General features: G+C 63.5%; 1 protein-coding gene across 2 annotated transcripts; it reads left to right on the forward strand.

Moving 5' to 3' along the window:
• Window positions 1–1,703: 1,703 nt before the first annotated feature.
• Window positions 1,704–10,461, forward strand: CD40 (CD40 molecule). Of its 2 annotated transcripts, none has more exons than XM_082325943.1 (9): window positions 1,704–1,753; window positions 3,141–3,222; window positions 3,850–3,975; window positions 4,086–4,229; window positions 4,467–4,566; window positions 5,556–5,617; window positions 5,886–5,987; window positions 6,412–6,437; window positions 6,762–10,461. In XM_082325943.1, the coding sequence occupies exons 1-9, from the start codon at window positions 1,706–1,708 to the stop codon at window positions 6,915–6,917; spliced, it is 846 nt and encodes a 281-aa protein (XP_082182069.1). In that variant the 5' UTR covers window positions 1,704–1,705; the 3' UTR covers window positions 6,918–10,461. The 2 variants fall into 2 exon arrangements, with proteins under 2 accessions (XP_082182069.1, XP_082182070.1); XM_082325944.1 differs by having other exon boundaries at window positions 5,889–5,987.
• Window positions 10,462–18,881: the final 8,420 nt, after the last annotated feature.

Below are 18,881 nucleotides of genomic sequence, written 5' to 3' on the forward strand. Positions count from 1 at the left end.
CCGGGACCGGGATCGGGATCGGGATCGGGGTGCGGGGGAGGTGGAAGGGACCGGGACCGGGGCGGGGCGGGCCCCCTCCGTTGCCGTCGCACACCCACCCGGTGCGAGGGCCAGGGCCTGCCCGCGGTGAGCGGGGGCCCGGGCTGCCGCCCCCAGCCGCGGGGACGGCGCCGAGCAGCAGCGCCAGCCCCGGCCTGTCCCGCTGTGCGGGCACCGGGGCTGGGGCAGGCTGCGCGGCCCGGGGGCTCCCGCCGGGGCTCCCGCCGGGGCAGCTCCTGCCGGCCGGGGAGCACCGGGCCCCGCTGCCCCAGCGCCACTCGGCACTGTCTCGGGGCCGGGAGCGGGGAGCACACGCAGCTCGGAGACGCAAGCGCGTCCTTCTGCTCAGGGCTGCGGGGACTTCCCAGGCTGGGCCCCCGGGAGCCGGGCCCAGAAATCCCCTCCCCAGCTTTGCCTCCTCGTCTCTGCCCTCGAGACTCCCCTGGGACCCTTCGCGCTCTCGAGTGAGTCAGTTTTGGGAAGTGACGGCAGGCCGGGGAATCCGGAGCACACGGTTCCTGTGGCTGCCTGCCTCACCGTCACCCTCGGGGAAGCACACTGTCCGTCCCTGCCGCCGGCTGCCGTGCGGGAGCAGGCGAGACCTGACCTGGCAAAGGCCACGGGCAGCCAGCAGCACACAGCTGTCAGCCTCCGAGCCGGGGCTGAGGCAGCAACCGCAGCCAGGGAGGCTGTCGCTGCAGTGCGGCCATGCAGGCATCGCTGCGGTGTGGGCACAGCGTGGCTGTGGGGGGACGGGGTGGGGGTGCAGTGTGGTGTGTGACCAGGGCGCAGAGAGATGCTGAGAAGCCACGGCTCCCTGCCCGGCTGCACGCTGCACTGGAAAGGGGAACCCAGGGAGTCTCCAGCACGGGCAGGGGAGCCTGGAACTTCCCTGGGGACCACTCGGGGACTCTTCCAAGGAAACGGAGCTGGAGGCGGGTGGCCAGCCAGAGGCACAACGAGGCCTCCAGCACTTTTGCCCCTTCCCGTTTTTGGGCTGATGTATTTGTGGGGACTCCATGCAGAGGCCGGGGCCTGCAGGCAGTGATAAGGGGCTCTCCGCAGTTCTGAGTTACCGTTGGGAAAAATGAAGTGAAACTTCAAACTTCTGCCTCAGAAATGAGCTGGCGGGGCCAGAACAAACGCTTTCCTCACCGTGGTCCGCAGGTGACTCCTGCCCCTGCCTGCACCTCGTTCACCCCGGGAAGGTGCAGGCCAGGCAGCGGCTCTGCGGGGCTGGCACGGAGCTAGCAGCAGCCAGCGTCCTACCTCCAGCGGCAGCAGAACACCCACGCAGGGCACCGCGCAGGGACCCCCAGCCCCCGCGGCTCTGCCGAGCCCCCAGGCGGGGGACCCGGGCCCGAGTGTCCCGGCAGGGATGGCCGCTGCCCCGCCGGCACGGCGGCAGGGGAGGCCGGGGCGGGCGCCCTTCCCGTGGCCCCCAGCTGGCAGCCCCGGGCTGGCCCCGCGGGGCTCGGGTGGGCTCAGGATGCAGGAGCGCTGGCGGGCAGTTGCCCCCCGGCCGGGCGCTGGCGGGGCTCCCCGAGCCCGGCGCCCCGCGGGGAAGCCCCGGGGGCGGCGGCGGCGGCGGCCCGACGCCCCCTTCCTGGGCGGGAACGGGCCGAAGCGTTATAGGGCGGGCGGCGGCGACACGGGGCGCAGCGCCATGAAGCGGTTCGGGCTGATAGGGCTCCTCGGCGTGGTGCTGCTGGGCGTGAGTGGGGCTGGGGCTGGGGCTGGGGCTGGGGCTGGGGCTGCTCCCTTTCCCCTTCCCTTGGGGCAGAGCCCCGGCTGCAGCCGCCGGGCTTTCCGGGAAGCGGCACGGTCCGGCCGCTCTGGCCCGTCCCCTCGGCGCGGCCCCCCCCCCCGCCGGAGGCCCACGGCCGGGGCCGCGCCCGGGGCGGCGGAGGAAGCCCCGGCAGCGCTGCCGCCCCGCACAGGCTGAGCCGTGCCACGCCCGCCGGGTCCAGGACCCCGGGAGCGCGGCCGTGGCTGAGGGGAGGAGGAGCGGGCAGGTCCCGGCCCGCTGCCCCTCCGCCCCACCTCGCTTTCGCTTTCCGCCCGCGGAACGGGGCCCCGCGGGGTCTGCAGCCGGGGCGGGGCGCGGGGCCCCGCGGGCAGGGACGGGCAGCGTCCGGCCCTGGGGCTCCGCAGCCCCGGGCGCAGCCTGGGCCCTCGGCCGGGGACCCCCAGCCCGGGGCACGGGTCGGGCGCTGGGAGGCGGCGGGGGCGCAGGGACGGGGCCGCCCGCCCGCCTTTCACTTCCCTTTCTGCCCGCTGTCAGACGTGCGCGGCGGCCCGGCCGGTTCCCCTCTGCCGGGGGCCGGACCTGGCGGGGCCCCGCGGCCCCATTGCTGCCCCATCGCTGCCCCGTCGAGGCGGGGCGGCCCGAGGGGCCCCGTGCTGCCCCACGGCCCCCCGGCCCCCGCACCGGCTGGCTGCAGGGCTCTGCTGGAGCCCCCGTCCCGCTCCCCGGACGGCCGGGCTCAGACGGGGATGCCGGGAACTGCCAGGCTGCGGGGGGTGGGCAGCGCGGCGCTCGCTCTGGGCACGGTGCTGCGGGTGCCCTCCTGCACCCGGACTGGCCCGAGATCTTCCCTGCCTCTTCTCCACCCCTCCCCGTGCGCACAGCCCCCTGCTAGGAGGAGCAAGGAAGGGCTCTGGCTGGCTTTGCGTGGATGATATACTTGCCTGGGGCTTTCCTGCCCCTCGGGGCCGGTGGACCAGCCTTGGGAAGGGGCTGGTAGTGGTCTGGGCACGGGAGGCTCAGTTAACACTGCTCCCCCTGCCCAGGGCCGCAGCACTGTTGGCAGGGGCATGGGGCGATGTGAGATCAACATCTGTTAGGAAATCTGGGGAATCGTGGGGCCACGTTACCAGAATCACTGCCACCCACTTCAAAGAGAGCACTGGTGGCATCAGGCAGCGCAGGCGGCTCTGCTGCGGTCTGTGGTTAGCGCAGGCATGGGAAGAGCAGTGTGAGGAAGCCTTCACCTCGGGACGTGGGTTAGCGCACAGGTTAGCACACGCGTGCTTGCAGAAGCGAGGCGGTGCCAGAGCGCTGGGGAGCGGCATGAATTTGCAGGTCTTGTTTCTTCCAGTGCTGGGAGCCTGGTGATGCCATAAGATGCTTTGATAAGCAGTATGAACACAAGGGCAGGTGCTGCAACCGGTGTCAGCCAGGTATGGAGACCCCTTCCCGTTCCTGGGGCCCCAGGGCCTGGCTGTGCCAGGGCCCACTGCCCAGCCACAGCGAAGCAAGCCCAGCTTGGTGTGACCGAGTCCCCCTTCTCCCCCGCACTGCCAGCAGTGCTGACAGTTTCACCTCCCTGTGTCATGTCAGTGCTGGAGCAACCAGGGACCTCATGGGTGCCCTGGGAGACGCCCTGGACCTCACCGAATCTGCCAGAGCTCTCTTGGGACTGTCTGTGCTCCTGCAGCTGCAGGACCCCATGGCACTCCACGGGGAGAGTGCTGCCACTGGCACTAGTAGATCGTGATGGTATTTGCCAGCTCCTGCTGACACTGCCACATTGTTTCCCTGTCCTTGGAGTGCTGGAGGCAGTGAACGCCTCCCCTCCTGCCCCAGCACCCAGCAGCCCTCCCTACCTGGCCCCATGCAGCATGCACAACCACCGGGCAAGCTGGGCCCTGCAGCCCTGCCTGCTGGCGCAGCACCAGGCTACTGAGCAGCGCGCCGCAGAGGGCCTGGCATCCACAGCTGCTAGTGCTCCCCTGTTCTGCTGGCAGACCTGCTGTCTGGAGAGGGGGAAAGCCCCCTTGCCCCCTCCTCACCAGCCTCTATTGCAGGGGAAAAGCTGGTCTCTGAATGCAATGGCACAGAAGACTCCGTCTGCACCCGCTGTGAGAGCGGACACTATCAGCACAGCTGGACCAAGGAGAAGCATTGTTCCCCCCATGATATCTGCGAAGACAGTAAGTGCTCCCTGTGCCCACTGGCCCCAGCCTGCGGGGGCTACAGGGGCTGGTGTCTTCCCAGGCTCACCAGCCCAGTGTCTCACCTTGCCCATGCTCCCTTTGCCCAGACGCTGGCCTCATCGTGAAGACACAAGGAAATGCAACGCACAACACGGTGTGCCAGTGTCGGGATGGCATGCACTGCTCCGATACCAGCTGTCAGACCTGCGTGGAGAACCAGCCCTGCCAGCGTGGCTTCGGCTTCGTAGCTGGTGAGTCCGACCAGCTCATCCCTCTCAGCGGGACCGATGCTCTGGCGGCATTGATCTCGGGTCCTCCAGGGAAAGGGGGACTCCCCCAGCAAGGTGCCCGTAGCAGGACTCCGGGAGAGCTGTGCCTGCCGCTGCACCTGGCAACATTGCCATGGGGAGGGCTGCTAGCCTGATCCCCACAGCCCCTCACCTCCCGCACCCCATACTGACCTTCCCGCAACCTTCACTCCTCTCCAGCCAAGGCTGTGGCCCGGATCTCATCCCCCTGCGAGCCCTGCGCAGAAGGCACCTTCTCCAATGTCTCTTCTAAAACCGAGCCGTGCCATCCCTGGACAAGGTATTGTCTGAGTGCTGACCACATCCTTCACCCATCCCCAGCTGTGCCCAGTCCCTGTGAGCATGTCCTCTGCTGCCAGCCTCCTTAGGGGCCCTGGGTGGCTGGGATGGTCTCTGAGGGACACAGCATCAAGCTGGCATAGGGCAGGAGCGAGAGGAGCAGAGCTCTGAGGGCAGTGAGGTTCTGGATGGCGTGGCTGAGCTCAAGGCAGACATCCAGGCCCTTGTGACTGTCCCTCAGCATGTGCACACACTGCTCGCCCCTCCAGGGACATCCATGCTGTCATCTGCACTGGGGAGCAAGGGATGAGGGGTCACAGGGACCCCCCCATGCCCTGTCCAGGCTCTCCCTCCCAGCATGCTCCTTGGCTGTAGTCATCAGCCAAAGCACCAGCCCTCTCCGTGGGGAGTCTGGCTTTGAGGATGCTATGGGCTTGCCAGGTCATCCCTGTCTTTAGAAAGCTGCTTTAGGGTTAATTGCACTCCCTGGTAGAAACGTGAGCCTTATTTCCAGGCTGAATTCTTCTTGCTTCAGCTGCCAGCCATTGGATTTCACTTTGCTTTTATCTGTGCCCAGAAATTACCTCCCCACAGAGCCACTTGTAGTCTGTCATCGAGTCATCTCTGAGCTGTTCTGCAATAGCTGCAGTGCCTGAGCCCCAGGGTCTTCCTGACCAAGCCAGTCTCAAATATCTGGTCCCTCCTGTGCCTTGTCCCCAAACTTGTCCCCATCTTCAGCAGTTTCAGCAACTCCAGACCAGGACCCAGGGGTGGGGCCCTGCTATGTACCTGGTGTCCCAATCAGGCAGCACAGGCCCTGGGGTCAGCCGGGTGACCCTGGCCACTTGCCCCTCCAGAGCTCAGCATGCTCAGTGCAGGACGCTTTCTCATGCAGCTCTGGTGGCTGCCCAGCCCCGGCTATTCCTTCTCAAGGGCTTTCTGTGTGCTCAGGCTGCTGCTGTGGTTACACGGTCTTGTTCTTCCCTGCAGCTGTGAGGAAAAGGGGCTGGTGGTGAAAGCAAAAGGGACGAACACCTCAGATGTGATCTGTGGTAAGTGCCCAGTGCTCTGGGCTCGGCCAGTGCTGAGCAGAAATCTCCTGGTGCTCCGGCTCTCGCAGCACTTGGAGGAGCTGGCCTGGCCCGTGGGTGTTTTCGGGAGAGGAGGGTCTGACTGCACTGCTGGCGTGATGCCTTCCTGCTCCTCTCTGTCCCTGTGAGGGATCCCCACGGGACTGGGCCTGGAGCAGAGGCAGCTCGGGGCACTCGGCGTCTCGGTGGGAGCGCCACGCGGGTGCCTCACTGACCCCATCTCCCTCAGCAGAGTCGAGCAGGCGCTCCTCACTGTCAGTACTGATCCCCATCACGGCTGCGGTCGTCACGTGCCTCGTGGGCATCTGCATCTACTGCCTGGTACACACAGGTAAGGGGCTGGGACGCGGGAAGTGATGCCTTGGCCAGAGGCGCCATATGGGGCTGAGGAGCCAAGCAGGGAGGACGGTGGCCGCTCTGCTGAGAGTGGGGCAGCCCTTCTGGGGACACTGCCAGGGCATGGCTCCCGAGCCCATTGCCCTGCCGGCTCAGTGGGCTCTGTCCTTGGGAGCAGGCATGTTTGCACTGCTGCAGCCCAAGCCGGGCCAGCTCTTGGAGGAAAGCACCAGTGCCCTGTGGGTCCAGCCCGGCTCCCCTGCCGTGGCTCTCAGCCTCTCCAGCCTGGCAGTAGCAGCAACATGAGCTGCAGGACCTGCAGGGTGGCAGCACCAGCCCTGGCTCTGACCCCTGAGAGCTCACTGCAGGGCGGGAGCATTCCCCTGACTGTTGCCTTCTCTGTCCCTCTTTCCATCCAGATCCCAGGCGACGGGTGCAGAAGCAGGTGAGTCTGCCCAGAGTCCTCCCCCAGCAGTGGATCGGGGTCCCTCCTGGGCACAGCCAGGGATGTGCCAGCAGCAGAGCGCAACAGAGCAGAGGCTGTTGCTCTGCAGGGCAGGAGGGGTGGGGCCTGTCCTAGGGCTGCCTGGCTGGGACAGGACAAGGGCTGGGGCAACCCTGGGATGCTGTTGGCAAACGCTGAGACCGGAGGGGTGCATGCAGGGTGAGGCCCTGCCCTGCACGGGAGCGTAGCAGGAGCCTGTGGAAAGATGTGGCTGCAGGGCGATGTACCTGCCTGCCCATGACCCCTACCCCTGCCCCTGTGCAGATAGACGGCGAGAAGCCCACAGAGATCTTGGAGGCCCAGCAGCCTGTGGAGGAGGGGGAGGACCTCCTCCCTGTGCAAGAGACCCTGCTTGGGGGTCAGCCTGTGGTCCAGGAGGATGGCAAGGAGAGCCGCATCTCGGAGCAGGAGAGGCTGTGAGGGTGCAGGGCGCTGCCTCTGACAGGAGCACAGACTGGGGCCAGCACTGTCTCCTCTGTCCCCTCTCCAGCCAGGGAGGAAATCTAGCATCTGGCCTGGCTGCAAATGATGTGACGCTGCAGTGGACCATGGCACGACCACCCCATGGAAGTACCACAGCAGTGCTTGCTCTGACTGCCTGCCCAGGGCTGCCACGGCAGGGCAAGCTCAGCTGCCTGCCCGGGGATGTAAGAGCAGTGCCCGGTCCTGCTGCCTGCCTGGGGTGCTGCAGCAGAGCGCAGCGTAGCTGCTCACGTGCTGACCCCCTGGCAGAGGCTGGTGCAGCCACTGGGCCAGGGCTGCCACAGCGGAGCAGAGCGTGGCCGCTCACATAGAGACCCCGTGGCAGAGCCCAGTCTGCCGGGGAGACAGGGTGGGCTGCTGGTGTGGGACCACCATGGCAGAGCATGGTTCAGCCACCTGCCTCAGGAGGCTGCAGTGGCACCGAGCTGGGCCACCTGCAAAAGAGCCCCGTGATGCAGCTGGGCCCAGCGGCTGCAGCAGGTGCTGGTGCTGGAGGCCAGGCGGCTGCTGGTGCCGTGGCAGCCGGGGCCAGGGCAGCAGCCCCCGTGTCAGCCCGGCCGCCGGGTGCCCTGCGCTGGCCCCGCACGGGCGGACTCCGTGCGGACAAATACAGTCAGGACGCGCTGTCCGGCAGAGCCTGCAGCCCTCTTCTCTCGCCCGGGGACAGGGACCGCTGCAGCGGGGCCCACGGGCACCGGCGCGCGGCGGCCGGGAGATGGTGCTGCGGGACCGGCGCGGGGCTGCGCGGGGCGGGGCCGGCCGAGCGCCCGCACCCCCACGCGGGGCGGGACTCCCCCCCGCCACGCACCCACGCGGCACGTGCGCAAGGCGGGGCAGGCGCCGCTCGCCACGTGCCGCGCAGCCCACGCCGCGGGGGGGGAGGACGGGGCTCGATCGTTCCGCGCCGCCGACAAAGAGCTGTCGCTGAGCCTCGTTATGCTCCCGACGTGCGTGAGCAGCACGGCCCGCAGCCCCGGCCGGCCCCTCCGCCGGCCTCCGCGCCGCACGGCTGCCTCCCGCGCTCCTGGGACGAGGGACGCCCCGGGGACAGGCGTTCCCACCAGAGGAGGGAAGGGAAGAGGCACCGTCCGCAGTGCTTGAGCCGTGCCGTAGCCCCAGGCCCTCCCTACGCTGTCCCTCCGCTCCAGCGCGCCCTCAGCCTGGGCCTGCTCCCCTGCACCTGCAGCCAGCGGCCCCGAGGCTGCCCGGCAATGGGACAGCTCCAGCCCGCTCACCCCCTGCCTGCACAGGGGCTCCAGTCCAACACAGCCCCGCCGCCCGTGCCCTGACCGCAACCCCGCATCGCAGGGGACCGAGCGTACAGGCAGGGCTGCCTGCAGCAGGCAGGCTCAGTGCACCTCGCCCTGCCCGTCCATCACCACGTGCACCGTCTGGGGCCCATCTCCCTGCAGGGCAGTGCTGTAGGGTGACGGGGCGCACAATAGCGGAGCTGCCGTGGGCCCTGACTTGCTGGCATGGGGCTGGACTGCAGCGGCTGCAAGCCCGGTGTAGGCTCCAGGTACGGGAGAGCAGCTGCAGCCTGTGACCTGCCACCACCAGAGAGCACGCAGTGTGGCATAAGAAAGGCCATAAATCCCAGAGCCAGGAGCAGCTGGAACAGAGAGCGACTTTTACTGTAAAGGCAGTGGCATGTTATTTAAGGCTTCTCTTAAAACCTAATGTTAGGTTTAATAAGGGAGATAAAAGCATGTCAGCAGCTCTCCCTTTCAGGGCTTGGCACTCCCAGCAGTGCCGGCAGGATGGTCCCCGGGCTGGGCAGCATCCCCTTGGCACCAGCCCAGTGAGCACCCTGCCCTGGGGACAGACGTGACCCCGATTCCTGCGGGCCCTGCCAGTCTGCTGGCAGAGAGGGCTGAGATCCTGTGGGCCACAGACACGGAGCCTTTGGCCCCAAATGGCCCCCAAAGGACTGTCTCCCCATGGCAGCGGGCTGGCCCCTCTGGCTGCCTGCCTCCCCCAATGCTGACCTCTCCCTGCTGGTATGCAGCGTGTTTAACGCCTGCTCCCGCATGTCAGACATGTGCCATCTCATTAGCGCATCTGTCCCCCAAAGTGAGAAGGGAGGACGCATGAGACCTAATTGAATGTAACTAATTCTGTCCCCCAAAGTGAGAAGGGAGAGCACGTGAGACCTAATTGAATGTAACTAATTATTCACTCTGCAAATGCTCTGTTTAAATGGGATTGTGAGGGACAGAATTACTCATTCTGAAAAGGGGAGAGAAAGAGAGAAAGACAGAGAGAAAACAAATAGAGGCGGATGCTGGAGCTGCAGCTCCCTCTCTCCCCAGAATACCAATTACTGGATGAAGTGATTATATAAATCTTTACCGAGTGAGCGAACTGTACTAGTCACTTACTCCTGTCCTCTTGTTATGAAGAAGCAATGAAAAATCATCCCACTCTCCAGTCCAGTTAAGGGCTCCCAGTCGCTGCCTCGGATGCTGTCTGCAGCTGGAGAGCTCGTCCTGGTGCTTTCCCTGGGCGGACGACCTACAGAGAGAGACAAGGCTGAGTGCTTGGCAGGGATGCACACCCCTCCTGCACCCCTGGCCCCGGGGAGAAGCAGCAACTGTGCATGCCCTGGGGAGCTGCAGGGCTCTGGCTCCAGTGGGAGCCAGGTGATGCCTTGCAGCACCCTGGGACATGGGGAGACTCGGGCTGGTCAAGAGCCCCAATGCCACATGAACCACAGCTCACCTGAGGACGCCGGTGCCTGGTGCAGAGGCTCCCCGGGCCTTGTGCCTGCGACTTTCCTGCTCTCCCTTTCGGTGGGTCCAGCCCTGCCAGCACCCCAGCCCCTCTCTGCAGGCTCCCACAGAGCTCAGGGACCTCTCCAAGCACTCGCCAAAGAGGGAGAGCATGGTGCTTCCTGACCCCTTCCCATGCCAGAGTCAGTTTTTCACTCCTTGGCACCTCCCTGGCATCTTCACTCCACAGGCTGGAGAAATGCCCTCATTAGCAGCAATCTCCATCGCTCTTCCCTGCCACATCGTTTAATCCCAGATCCCTCACATGGTTTCCTCCAAACAGACCTGTTTCTGTCCTCAGCAGCAGTGTAGTATGGGAGAGGAGATCTTGGCTGGGCAGAACAGGGAAAGCCAACAGGCTCACCCCTGCACCCTTCCCGGCGGTGGGGAGCACCTGCACCCTGTGGTCCTACTGCACAAGCTGGTGAGGACCCAGCCACTCCCACACTCCCAGCAAGCAACACCAGGACCCACCCTCCCTGGATGAAGGCCACCCGGTCTCCACATCTTGCTGTCTCCAGGAACAGAGATGCAGCAGCCCCAGGCTGCCCCAAGGAGGGACCACGCTTCTGCGTGGGTGCCCCAGGACCTTGCGGCACTCTGGGTGCCATGGCTCCCTGGCTCGGCCTGGGGTGAGAAGCTACTGGAGGAGTTGTGTGGTTGGGTCACTGTGGGGGAGAAGAGACTGGCAGCAAGTCAGCGAGGAGAGGACAAAACCTCCCGCCTGTCCTGCCTTGTACGGGATGGAGATTTAATTGTTGCCAGCAGCGAGTTTCCATGCACTGGAGACGTGCGTGTGTGGGTATGAGGGAGAGATAACATCATCATCATCATAACAAATGCAGCTGTGCAGCTCATTCTGTGCTTATTGGCTTTCTTCTGTTTATCTATAAATAGTTGCGGGGACACAATAGACTTTTATGACTGCCAAAGAGTTTGTCTCCCTCCAGCAAACGTATTGCCACAGTGCTGCCACCTTATCTGCTTGTAGAAAGATGAGGGTGGGAAAAATATTTACTGTCGGGGATATTTGTCATCTGCAAATTACCTCTGCCTACAATCTGCAGCGGGGATAGGACTGACAGCGCTGATCTGTATTGTGGGCACGTGAGCCCTGGGGTTCTCCACGCTGTCCCAGACCCACCTGAGCCTCCTCCCCGTTAGCTGGCAGGTCCGGCAGCACCATGCCGGGAAATCCACCATGCGTACAAATGCACGCCACAGGCTGTAACAGCAGCCCAAAGGGATGAGGGAAGTGGCAGAAGATGCTGAGCTAGGTACCCAGCAAGTGGCTTGACACACAGGAGCACCACGACAGGACAACTGGGGCATTGAGGAGCTCAGAAGTTTGCAACGGTGGCAGCACCTCCCTGAGCGCACACCTGCAGCCCCATGCTGCGCAGCCAGGGCAGCATCCCCCCAGCACAGCAGCCCCAGGCACTGACCACCTCGAGAGCCCCAGGCCTCACCACTCTCCTGCAAAAGACAAACGCGCCGTGTACCCCTGCCGCTCTCTTGGCACTTGACATCCTCGCCAGCCCCGCTCTGCCCGCTGTCGCCCGCCCCACCAGCCTCACTCACCATTGGGATTCCTCATATCCTGCAGCCCAGAGGCTTTTGTGCACAGCACTTACCACTGCAGTATCCAAGAACTGATCTAATTGATGTGACACCAATTATTCAAGTATCACTAAATGCAGAACTAATGCATCTGTGTGTACAAACCTCCTAGACCCTGACCATGAAATTATAACTCTGACATGAAAGGAGCCAGAGCAGGAACACGAGCCCTCAGCTGAGCCCCTGCCACCACAATGCCGGCCAACCCTGCTGGGACACCTCCCCGAGAGCCACACAGAGAGGCAGCATCGCACAGGACACCTGCAGCAAGGTCTGCATCCAGCTCGCTGCATGGAGAGTCAAGGCCTGTGGCTCCTTGCAGACCCGGCTGCAGCTGTGGTGGTCCTGCACAGCCGAGCCAACCCAGGCAGCATCAGCCACGTGAGTGCTGGCAGGGCTGCCACAGCCGTCGTGACAGCCAGCCTGGGGAGCTGCGTGCTCTGCAGGGCAGTGCAAGAGCCATTTCTGGGCTGCTCAGTGCAGCCCATGCAGCTACCAAAGCTCTTGGCTTCGACATGGACTGGAGCTGGGAAAAGCCATTCATTGCATTTGAAATTTTACTGTGAAATTAAGCTATGCTTGGACACGCAGAGCTTGGCATAGGCAGCAGTTTGTATTTTGCAAATTGCTTTCTACAATCAATTAAAGAAAAGAGATGGCTGGTGGCCTGGGAGGGGGCACACAGGGTGGCTCCTCTTTGGGCTGGCTCCAGGTCCTTGCTGTGCAGCCCAGAGAAGCAGTCCTGGCCCCCAAGGGAGCAGCCTCAGCATGGGGAGACCATGGGGCTGGGGAGAGCCTGCACCTGGCAGAAAAGGACATGCGCTACTGCCCTCTGCCGCTGTGCTGCGAGGGGGGAGGATGGCCCCATCAGGGTCTGCTCTGCTGCCCCCATGCCCACACCGATTACCTGGGTGAGGGGCTCTTGCCCTCCCGCTGCTGGATGCCTGCTCCCCTCTGCACCCCACTTGTCACTGCGGTCACAGCTGCATGCCCCAGCCCAGGAGGGAGCAGCTGCCACCGGAGCCGTGTCTCCGCTGCTCTGCACACCCTCCTTGTGCTGCTGGCATCACCACAGCAGGGGTTTGTACAGCACGGCCCTGCAGTGTTTGTCACACTGAGCTCCCCGCTACACAGGACATTGTGCAGACCTGCAGGCTGGCCCCAGGCATTGGCACTGTGCTGGCTGGTGGCAGCTTGAGCTGGAGCCCTCCTCGAGACGAACCTCTGCCCCCTCCCAATCTTGCCCCAGCTCCTGCACCCCCATCCCCCAGCAGGGACTGGGGACCGCAGAGCCAGCAGCACACCATGGTCCCAGCACCGCTCCGAGGCAGCAGAGAGGTCCCATGTGAACTGGGGGACGCAGCAAGGCGCAGCCAACATGGCAAAGTTCTGGCACCATCTCCCATCACATTTGGGCAGCAAGCATGGCGAGCGCGGCATGAGTGCCAGGCTGCTTGGATGGCCAAGGGCTCGCCCTGGTTCTGGTTTGCTCAATGTTTTCATTAAGGAGCTGGATGATGGAATAGAGAAAGCGCTTATTAAATTTGCAGATGACACGAAGCTGGGAGGGACTACAAGTATCTTGGACGACAGGATTAGAATTCAAAATTATCTTGACAAATTGGAGAAATGGACTGGAAAAAATAGGATGAAATTCAACAGGGACAAGTGCAAGGCAGTACGCTGAGCTGGGAAAAATCAGCTGTGCAAACACAGGCTGGGGATGGCAAGGCCGGCGGCAAAGAGCCCAGCCGGGCATGAGACCGAGCAGGCGCTCAGGCAGGAACAGGGCAGGCAGGAGGCACGCTGCCTGCTCAGCCTAGTGGTCCTTTGGGAACCAGAGGAGCAGGGCCCATGGGGAGGCAGGAGGAAGAGATGGAGGGAGTGAGAGGCTCTGCGGAGAGGAACCTCCTCTGGCCTTGAGCACAGAGTGACCCCTTGGAGCCATGCCATGGGCTCTCCCAGGGTCTCGCACACCTCTTCCATGCCAGCCAGGAACCATGGTGAGATCTGGCTGGACCCCAGCCGCTGCGCACACTGGGAGCGGGACTGAGCAGGAGTCCGCCCTGGGCTCTGCCATCCCCCTGCCTTTGCCAGCTCAGAGCCAGGGCAGCCGCTGCCCTGCGGTGCCCAGGGAGATGCCCCTAAATCGGCCCCAAAAGCTGCTCAGCCTTTCCCATTGCAGCTTTGCTGAGGCAGAGCCCCAGGTGGTGGCACAGCCCAACACCAGGAGCCAAACAGCCCCCACCAGCACGGGGAGCTTTGCTCTGAAGGCTCTTCCCATGCCCAGGGGTCAGCTAGGGGTCCAGCTGCAGCCCCCTGCCCCACAGCGCACACCCCTGCAGGCGGCCGTGCCCCACTCAGCAGCACATCTGCAGGGTACAGTGGCCACAGGCAGGGAAGCTCCTTCCCACAGCTCCATTGCTGCAGCCCCGGCTGTGCCCGGGGGTGGACGTGGCTGCCTAGCCCAGGCTGAGTGCCCGCAGAGCCCCTCCTTCTGCCTTCCCTTCGCTCCAGCAATTAGAGCTCCAGCCAGCACCCTCCCAGCCTGTGCAAACACTGAGACTCATTTAAATAAATTAAGAAGACATAATAAATCAAAGGGAAATGAGGGGCTGTGCCTGGGGGCAGAGGAGTCACTCGAGTTTAATTACATTGGCAAGCCTCTTGCAACAAAAGCGTGGCGAGTCCCACATGCGGTGAGTGCAGATGTGCAGGAGCGGGCACAGCTCCGCAGCAGGGCTGGCGGCACCGCCCCAAAGCCCATGCCTGGCACAGCACCAGCTCCACCGAGCTAGGAAAGTGAGGTGCATGCCTGCGGAGGTGGGTGCCGGGCACTGGCCACTCCTGGGATCCCAGCAGCAGGTGCCCATGCAGGCAGGCTGCGTCCTGGCAGCACAGTGAGAGCCCTGGCACGTGACTGCTGGCAGCTCCCTGTGGAGCTGCTGGCGGTGCCCAGAGCCCTGCCTGCCCCGTGCCCCTGCCCAGGCCCTACCAGCCACCTGGAGCCACCGAGCCCGGCTGAGGCTCCGGAAGAAGCAGCGGCGCCAGCATCTCCGCCACGGCACGAGATTTACGGCCCGTCCCCTGTTGTTTAAAGACTCTCGCTCACGGCTGCGGTTGGGACTCCAGAAAGAGCTTTGTGTAGAGGCAGCAAATTTATGAGGCTGGCTCCAAATCCCCAGTCACATCAGGGGCCAATTCGTCTTCCCAGGGCTGAGGATGAAATTAAATTATTGTAAAATAAATCTGTAAAAATGATGAAAAGACCATCACCCGGCGGCAAGGGCGGGGCACCGGGAACACACGCACAGCTGTGACGGATGGGGCTCACCAGGTGATAAAGCGCCTGGACCCAGTAGCTCAGGGATTTTTGCTGTAATCTCACTAAAGAGATGTTGTTTACAGGAAAAAGGGTATTTTGGGGAGGAAATTGCATTTCAAGGTTAAAGAAAAAAAATGGAGCAAGTGTCCCAGGGACCCTGCTTATGTGCAAGACGGTGGCAGACAGAGACAAGCATGCAGGTGCTGGAGAGCAGCCAGGCCGGTACAGGCTGGAGGCAGCGCGTTGCACACGAGTGCAAAAGGCCAGGGCCAAGCACGTGCCGGTCAGCATGGCCCTGGCCTGCCAGCGTAGCTGGTGCCAGGCTGCCGAGGCTCCCCACCCGACCTCACTGCTGGCTCAGGCGCAAGGCAGGATCAGGCTGTGGATGCGGGCAGGGATGGGGGCTTGCTGGCCCTGCGGGATGCCCAGCCGGGCATGGCCCCGGCACAGCAGGCGGCAATGGCCCTGGCTCATGACAGGGGAGGGCAGTGGGGCCTGTGGATCCAGGACAGCCCGAGGAGGCTGCAAGTCCCTGTAGGTGCCACTGGCCTACCCTGACAGAGGAGCTGATGCCATGTGGCAGCCAGCGGGGCAGATGCTGCTCCCCAGCCCTGGTGCCCTGGCGCTGCTGGGGTCTGCCCTGCCTCACAGCAGAGGGTGCCTGGCCCAGCTCAGTGCCAGCAAATGCCTCCCATGACGAGCCCTGTGAGGAGGGCCCCGAGCAACCAGCTCCCCCTGCATCCAGTGCTCAGGGGGGCACAGCTGAGCAAGTGCCCTGCACAAGGATTTGCAGCTTCCCAGTTTTGGTCTCATCCTACAAGAAAGGTGCTGTAGAGATTTTTTTTTTTCCTGGGATGATTGGAAAAAATAATGACTTCATCTTATACTGTGTTGGCTGGCCATTTAACAATGGGCCATTAGCACAGCTCAGCATGGGGAATGGATTTATTTAGGGGACACGGTTGCAAATACAACCCAGCACCAGGTGCTTAATAGCGTTTCAGAGGTATCAGAGTATTGCAGTGCTCAGAAAATGCAGCTGTAGGGAGTTCAGAGACTTTATTCTTCACTTCTGTGAAGTCCCACAATACCAGCAGAGATTTCTCAGCTTTGCCCTAAGCACAAAAGCAGCGTGGAAAAAGCAGCAGCTTTGCAGGGCTGAGGTGCCAGCCAGTTTCCAGCCACAGCACATCCTGGCTGCCCTAGCACTGGCGGGACCGGCTCCCGCTGGTGCGGCTCAGCCTGGCACCGGGCATACCCACGTCCTTGCTCCCACCCAGGGCCACTTGTGGGGCCTGTTAAACCCAGGGGCTCCCCTCTGCCCCCAGTAAACGCACTCCAAGCATGGCAGAGGGGAGGGAAACATTTCCCCGGTCCTGGGAAAACCCTGTCCTCCCAGGCAGGGCTGGGTGCTGGCAAGAGCCTCCCTTGCTCATCCCCAGCCGCCTGTGCCATTGCCCTGGGCAGTCCTGGAGCACCAGCAGGCTCTGCCTGAGCCCTCCCTGTGCTTTGATAGTCCGGACAGACACTGTCACCCGCCAAGAGCCTCCTCACTCCTGCAAGTGCCACAGCACATCCTCAGCTCCAGCCCCTGTCCTGCCACCAGCACTGGGGCAGCTCAGTAAACACCAACATGTCTCTGCCCACTGATGGGCACAGAGCTCCTAAGAACGGGGACGGGATACTGGGCAAGACCCCCTGATGCCCACCTGCACTGCCCAGTGAGCGCTCGCTGCAAAGCCCCTGCCCCTGCTAGGGCAAGCTGGGGAGCTGTTGGGAAGGGGCCTCCCAGCACCTGGGGTCTCTGCAGCTCAGTGAGAGGTGCGGTGTTTGCAGCAGCCACAACAATTAGCCCCTTCCCCAGCACAGCCCTGGGAGAGACAGGATGGAGGGGCAAAGGCAAGCACTGCAGGGGCCCTGGGGGATCCAGCCCTGCTGCCCCAAGCAAGTGGAGCTGGAGCCCGGCGAGAGCAGACTCACCTGCACAGGTATGGCAGCTGCAGCACACAGCATTGGCACAGCAAACACACAGGCAGCTGCGGGGAGCTGGTGGTCCAGGCACCCACAGCAGTCCTCAGCAGCAGTGCAGACCCATCACATCCCAGGGCCAGACCATGCCTGCACCCTCCCTGCCAGGAGAGCACCTTTAGCCTCCTTGGAGGAGCAGGCTGAACTCTCCTACCACACTGCCCCAGGCTAGGTAGGGAGGCAGTACTCCCCTCTCTTATCACCTGGCAGGGATGTGTTGAGCACTGCCCTCAATCAGCCCCATGTGCACCTAATGGCCTGGGTCACACCCACTCAGGGCATGAGTGAACTCCAGCTGGTTGCCCCCACTGCCCACACGCCCCCCCAGTGCATCCCACGTCATCCCACGTCTCGTCTGGGGCTCTCATGGCTGAGTGGCTCCTGGCCTTCCCCAGCTCCTGTCGCCAGCAAAGCGGAGCTGGGGAAAGGCACTTTGCTGGACCCAGAAGCCTGTGCAGCTCCTTGCCTGCAGCCTTGCCAGCGAGCGGGGCCGGGCTGTGCGTGCTGCAGCACAGCGAGGGGTCCCACGGCAGCAGGCGGCGAGGCTGGGGGCAGGAGCTGGCGGCCGTCCCGCACAGGCTGCGAGGCAGCAGTGTGCCGAGGTGGAAGTAAAGAGTTACTGAGCAAGCAGACGTTCAATAATTCATGGTCACTGAACTGCAACAGGAACAACGACAAATAATAATACAGGAAAATGGGGAAAAACCTGAAATCGTTAGGCCAACGGTTCAAGCATGAAGACAGCGTGCCGAGGAAGCAGGGCGGCAGTCACGCCATGTATGGACGGAAGGGTCGATGCCAGCTGCACTGCGGCACCCTGCCCCTGGCCTGGCACCCCCAGCCCAAGGGGACGGTCGCTCCACAAGTGCTGTTCTGGGGCACGTGCCTGGCCCAGGGGATGCCGAGCAGCGCCACGTGCCGGCCATCAGTGCCCTCCAAGCGTGGTCAGCATGCAGGGAGCTTGTTCACGTCTCCAAGAGGCAGGGAAGGCAGATCTGCTCTCCCTAATTATAATTAGTGATGCTTACCATGGGAGTTTGCAAACATGGTTTAATTAGAGCAGCCAGGCTCCCTCCACACGCTGCACTCTCCCCGGGGTCAAGGACAGAGCAGAGCAAGGGAAGCAGGAGCTGGGGGATGCTCAGCAGATTTTGGCTGTTGAGTTCACACAAGATTTACCCCTTCTCTTCGCCTGGAGGGTCAGCAGGGCTCAGCTCGGCTCGGCTGGCAGGGACCACCCTGTGCGTCTGCACAGACCCTTTCCCAAGGACCTGGCACTGCCAGGACTGCGCTCTGCTCCTGGGAGGCGGGGGAGGACACCTGTGCACACCGACTCAGCCAGAGGCCAGCAGACACTGTGCTGGGAAATTTAATCTACAGCTACAAGAAAGGGCTGTGGAGTCTCTAGATGCATGAGCCTGCTTCTTCTGTCAAGAAGAAAAATAGGAAAGGGGTGTAGGGAATTAGGCAAAAGCCACAAAGCAGAGAGGGAGGGTGGGGGGGAGCTGGGGAGAGCAGGCGGTGGCCAACGGCAGCCCCAGCACGGGCATAGCTGACGCTGCAGCCAGGGCCGGGCAGAGCCCCATGGTGGGAAGGACTCAGCTGCCCCCTCCCTCCTGCCCCAGCCCTGTGCTGCCTCCACGGGAAGCCTCTGCTGTGCCATGAGCTCTCTCCAGCTCCACAGTCAGGGGGGCAGACAGCGTTCATGGCTGTCCCCCCCGTCTTGTCACCTGTGAGAGCTGCAGGACGCTTGTCTGCACTGCCCCAACCTCGCTCCGGGAAGATGGGGTTGGGGATGTGACTTACACCTGCTGAGGCTGAAGCACCGCATGTTGCGGTGCTGCCGAGCACGGCGGGGATCGCACAGCTCCCTCTCGCCAGGAGCACGGCCACAGGCTGGCCCCATCTCAGTGCTGGCCAGGTGATGCTGCCGTCTGCAGCACCCTTTGGGCTTATACAAGCCTGGCCAGGCTGGCACGCTGGCTTGTCCTTGCAGCCTGGCCATGGCCTGTGGCTGGTGGCTACATCCCCCTGGTGCCCAAAGCCCTGCAGAGCTGGGACCGGGATTGTGCCGCCCATGCACGTGGGAGACATCAGTGCCAGGAGGAGACAGGGCTGAGCAAGAGCAAGCCCCTGGCAGGCTGCAGCTCTGGGTGC

The sequence above is a fragment of the Platalea leucorodia genome, assembly GCF_965183815.1.
Source record: "Platalea leucorodia genome assembly, chromosome: 13".
Lineage (NCBI taxonomy): Eukaryota > Metazoa > Chordata > Aves > Pelecaniformes > Threskiornithidae > Platalea > Platalea leucorodia.

Excerpts from the sequence above, each read along its gene's own strand:
- CD40 (XM_082325943.1), top strand. The coding sequence starts at position 1,706 with ATGAAGCGGTTCGGGCTGATAGGGCTCCTCGGCGTGGTGCTGCTGGGC. Across the intron at positions 3,223-3,849 it reads CTGCAACCGGTGTCAGCCAG|GGGAAAAGCTGGTCTCTGAA; the intron begins GTATGGAGACCC and ends CCTCTATTGCAG. Across the intron at positions 4,567-5,555 it reads CCGTGCCATCCCTGGACAAG|CTGTGAGGAAAAGGGGCTGG; the intron begins GTATTGTCTGAG and ends TCTTCCCTGCAG.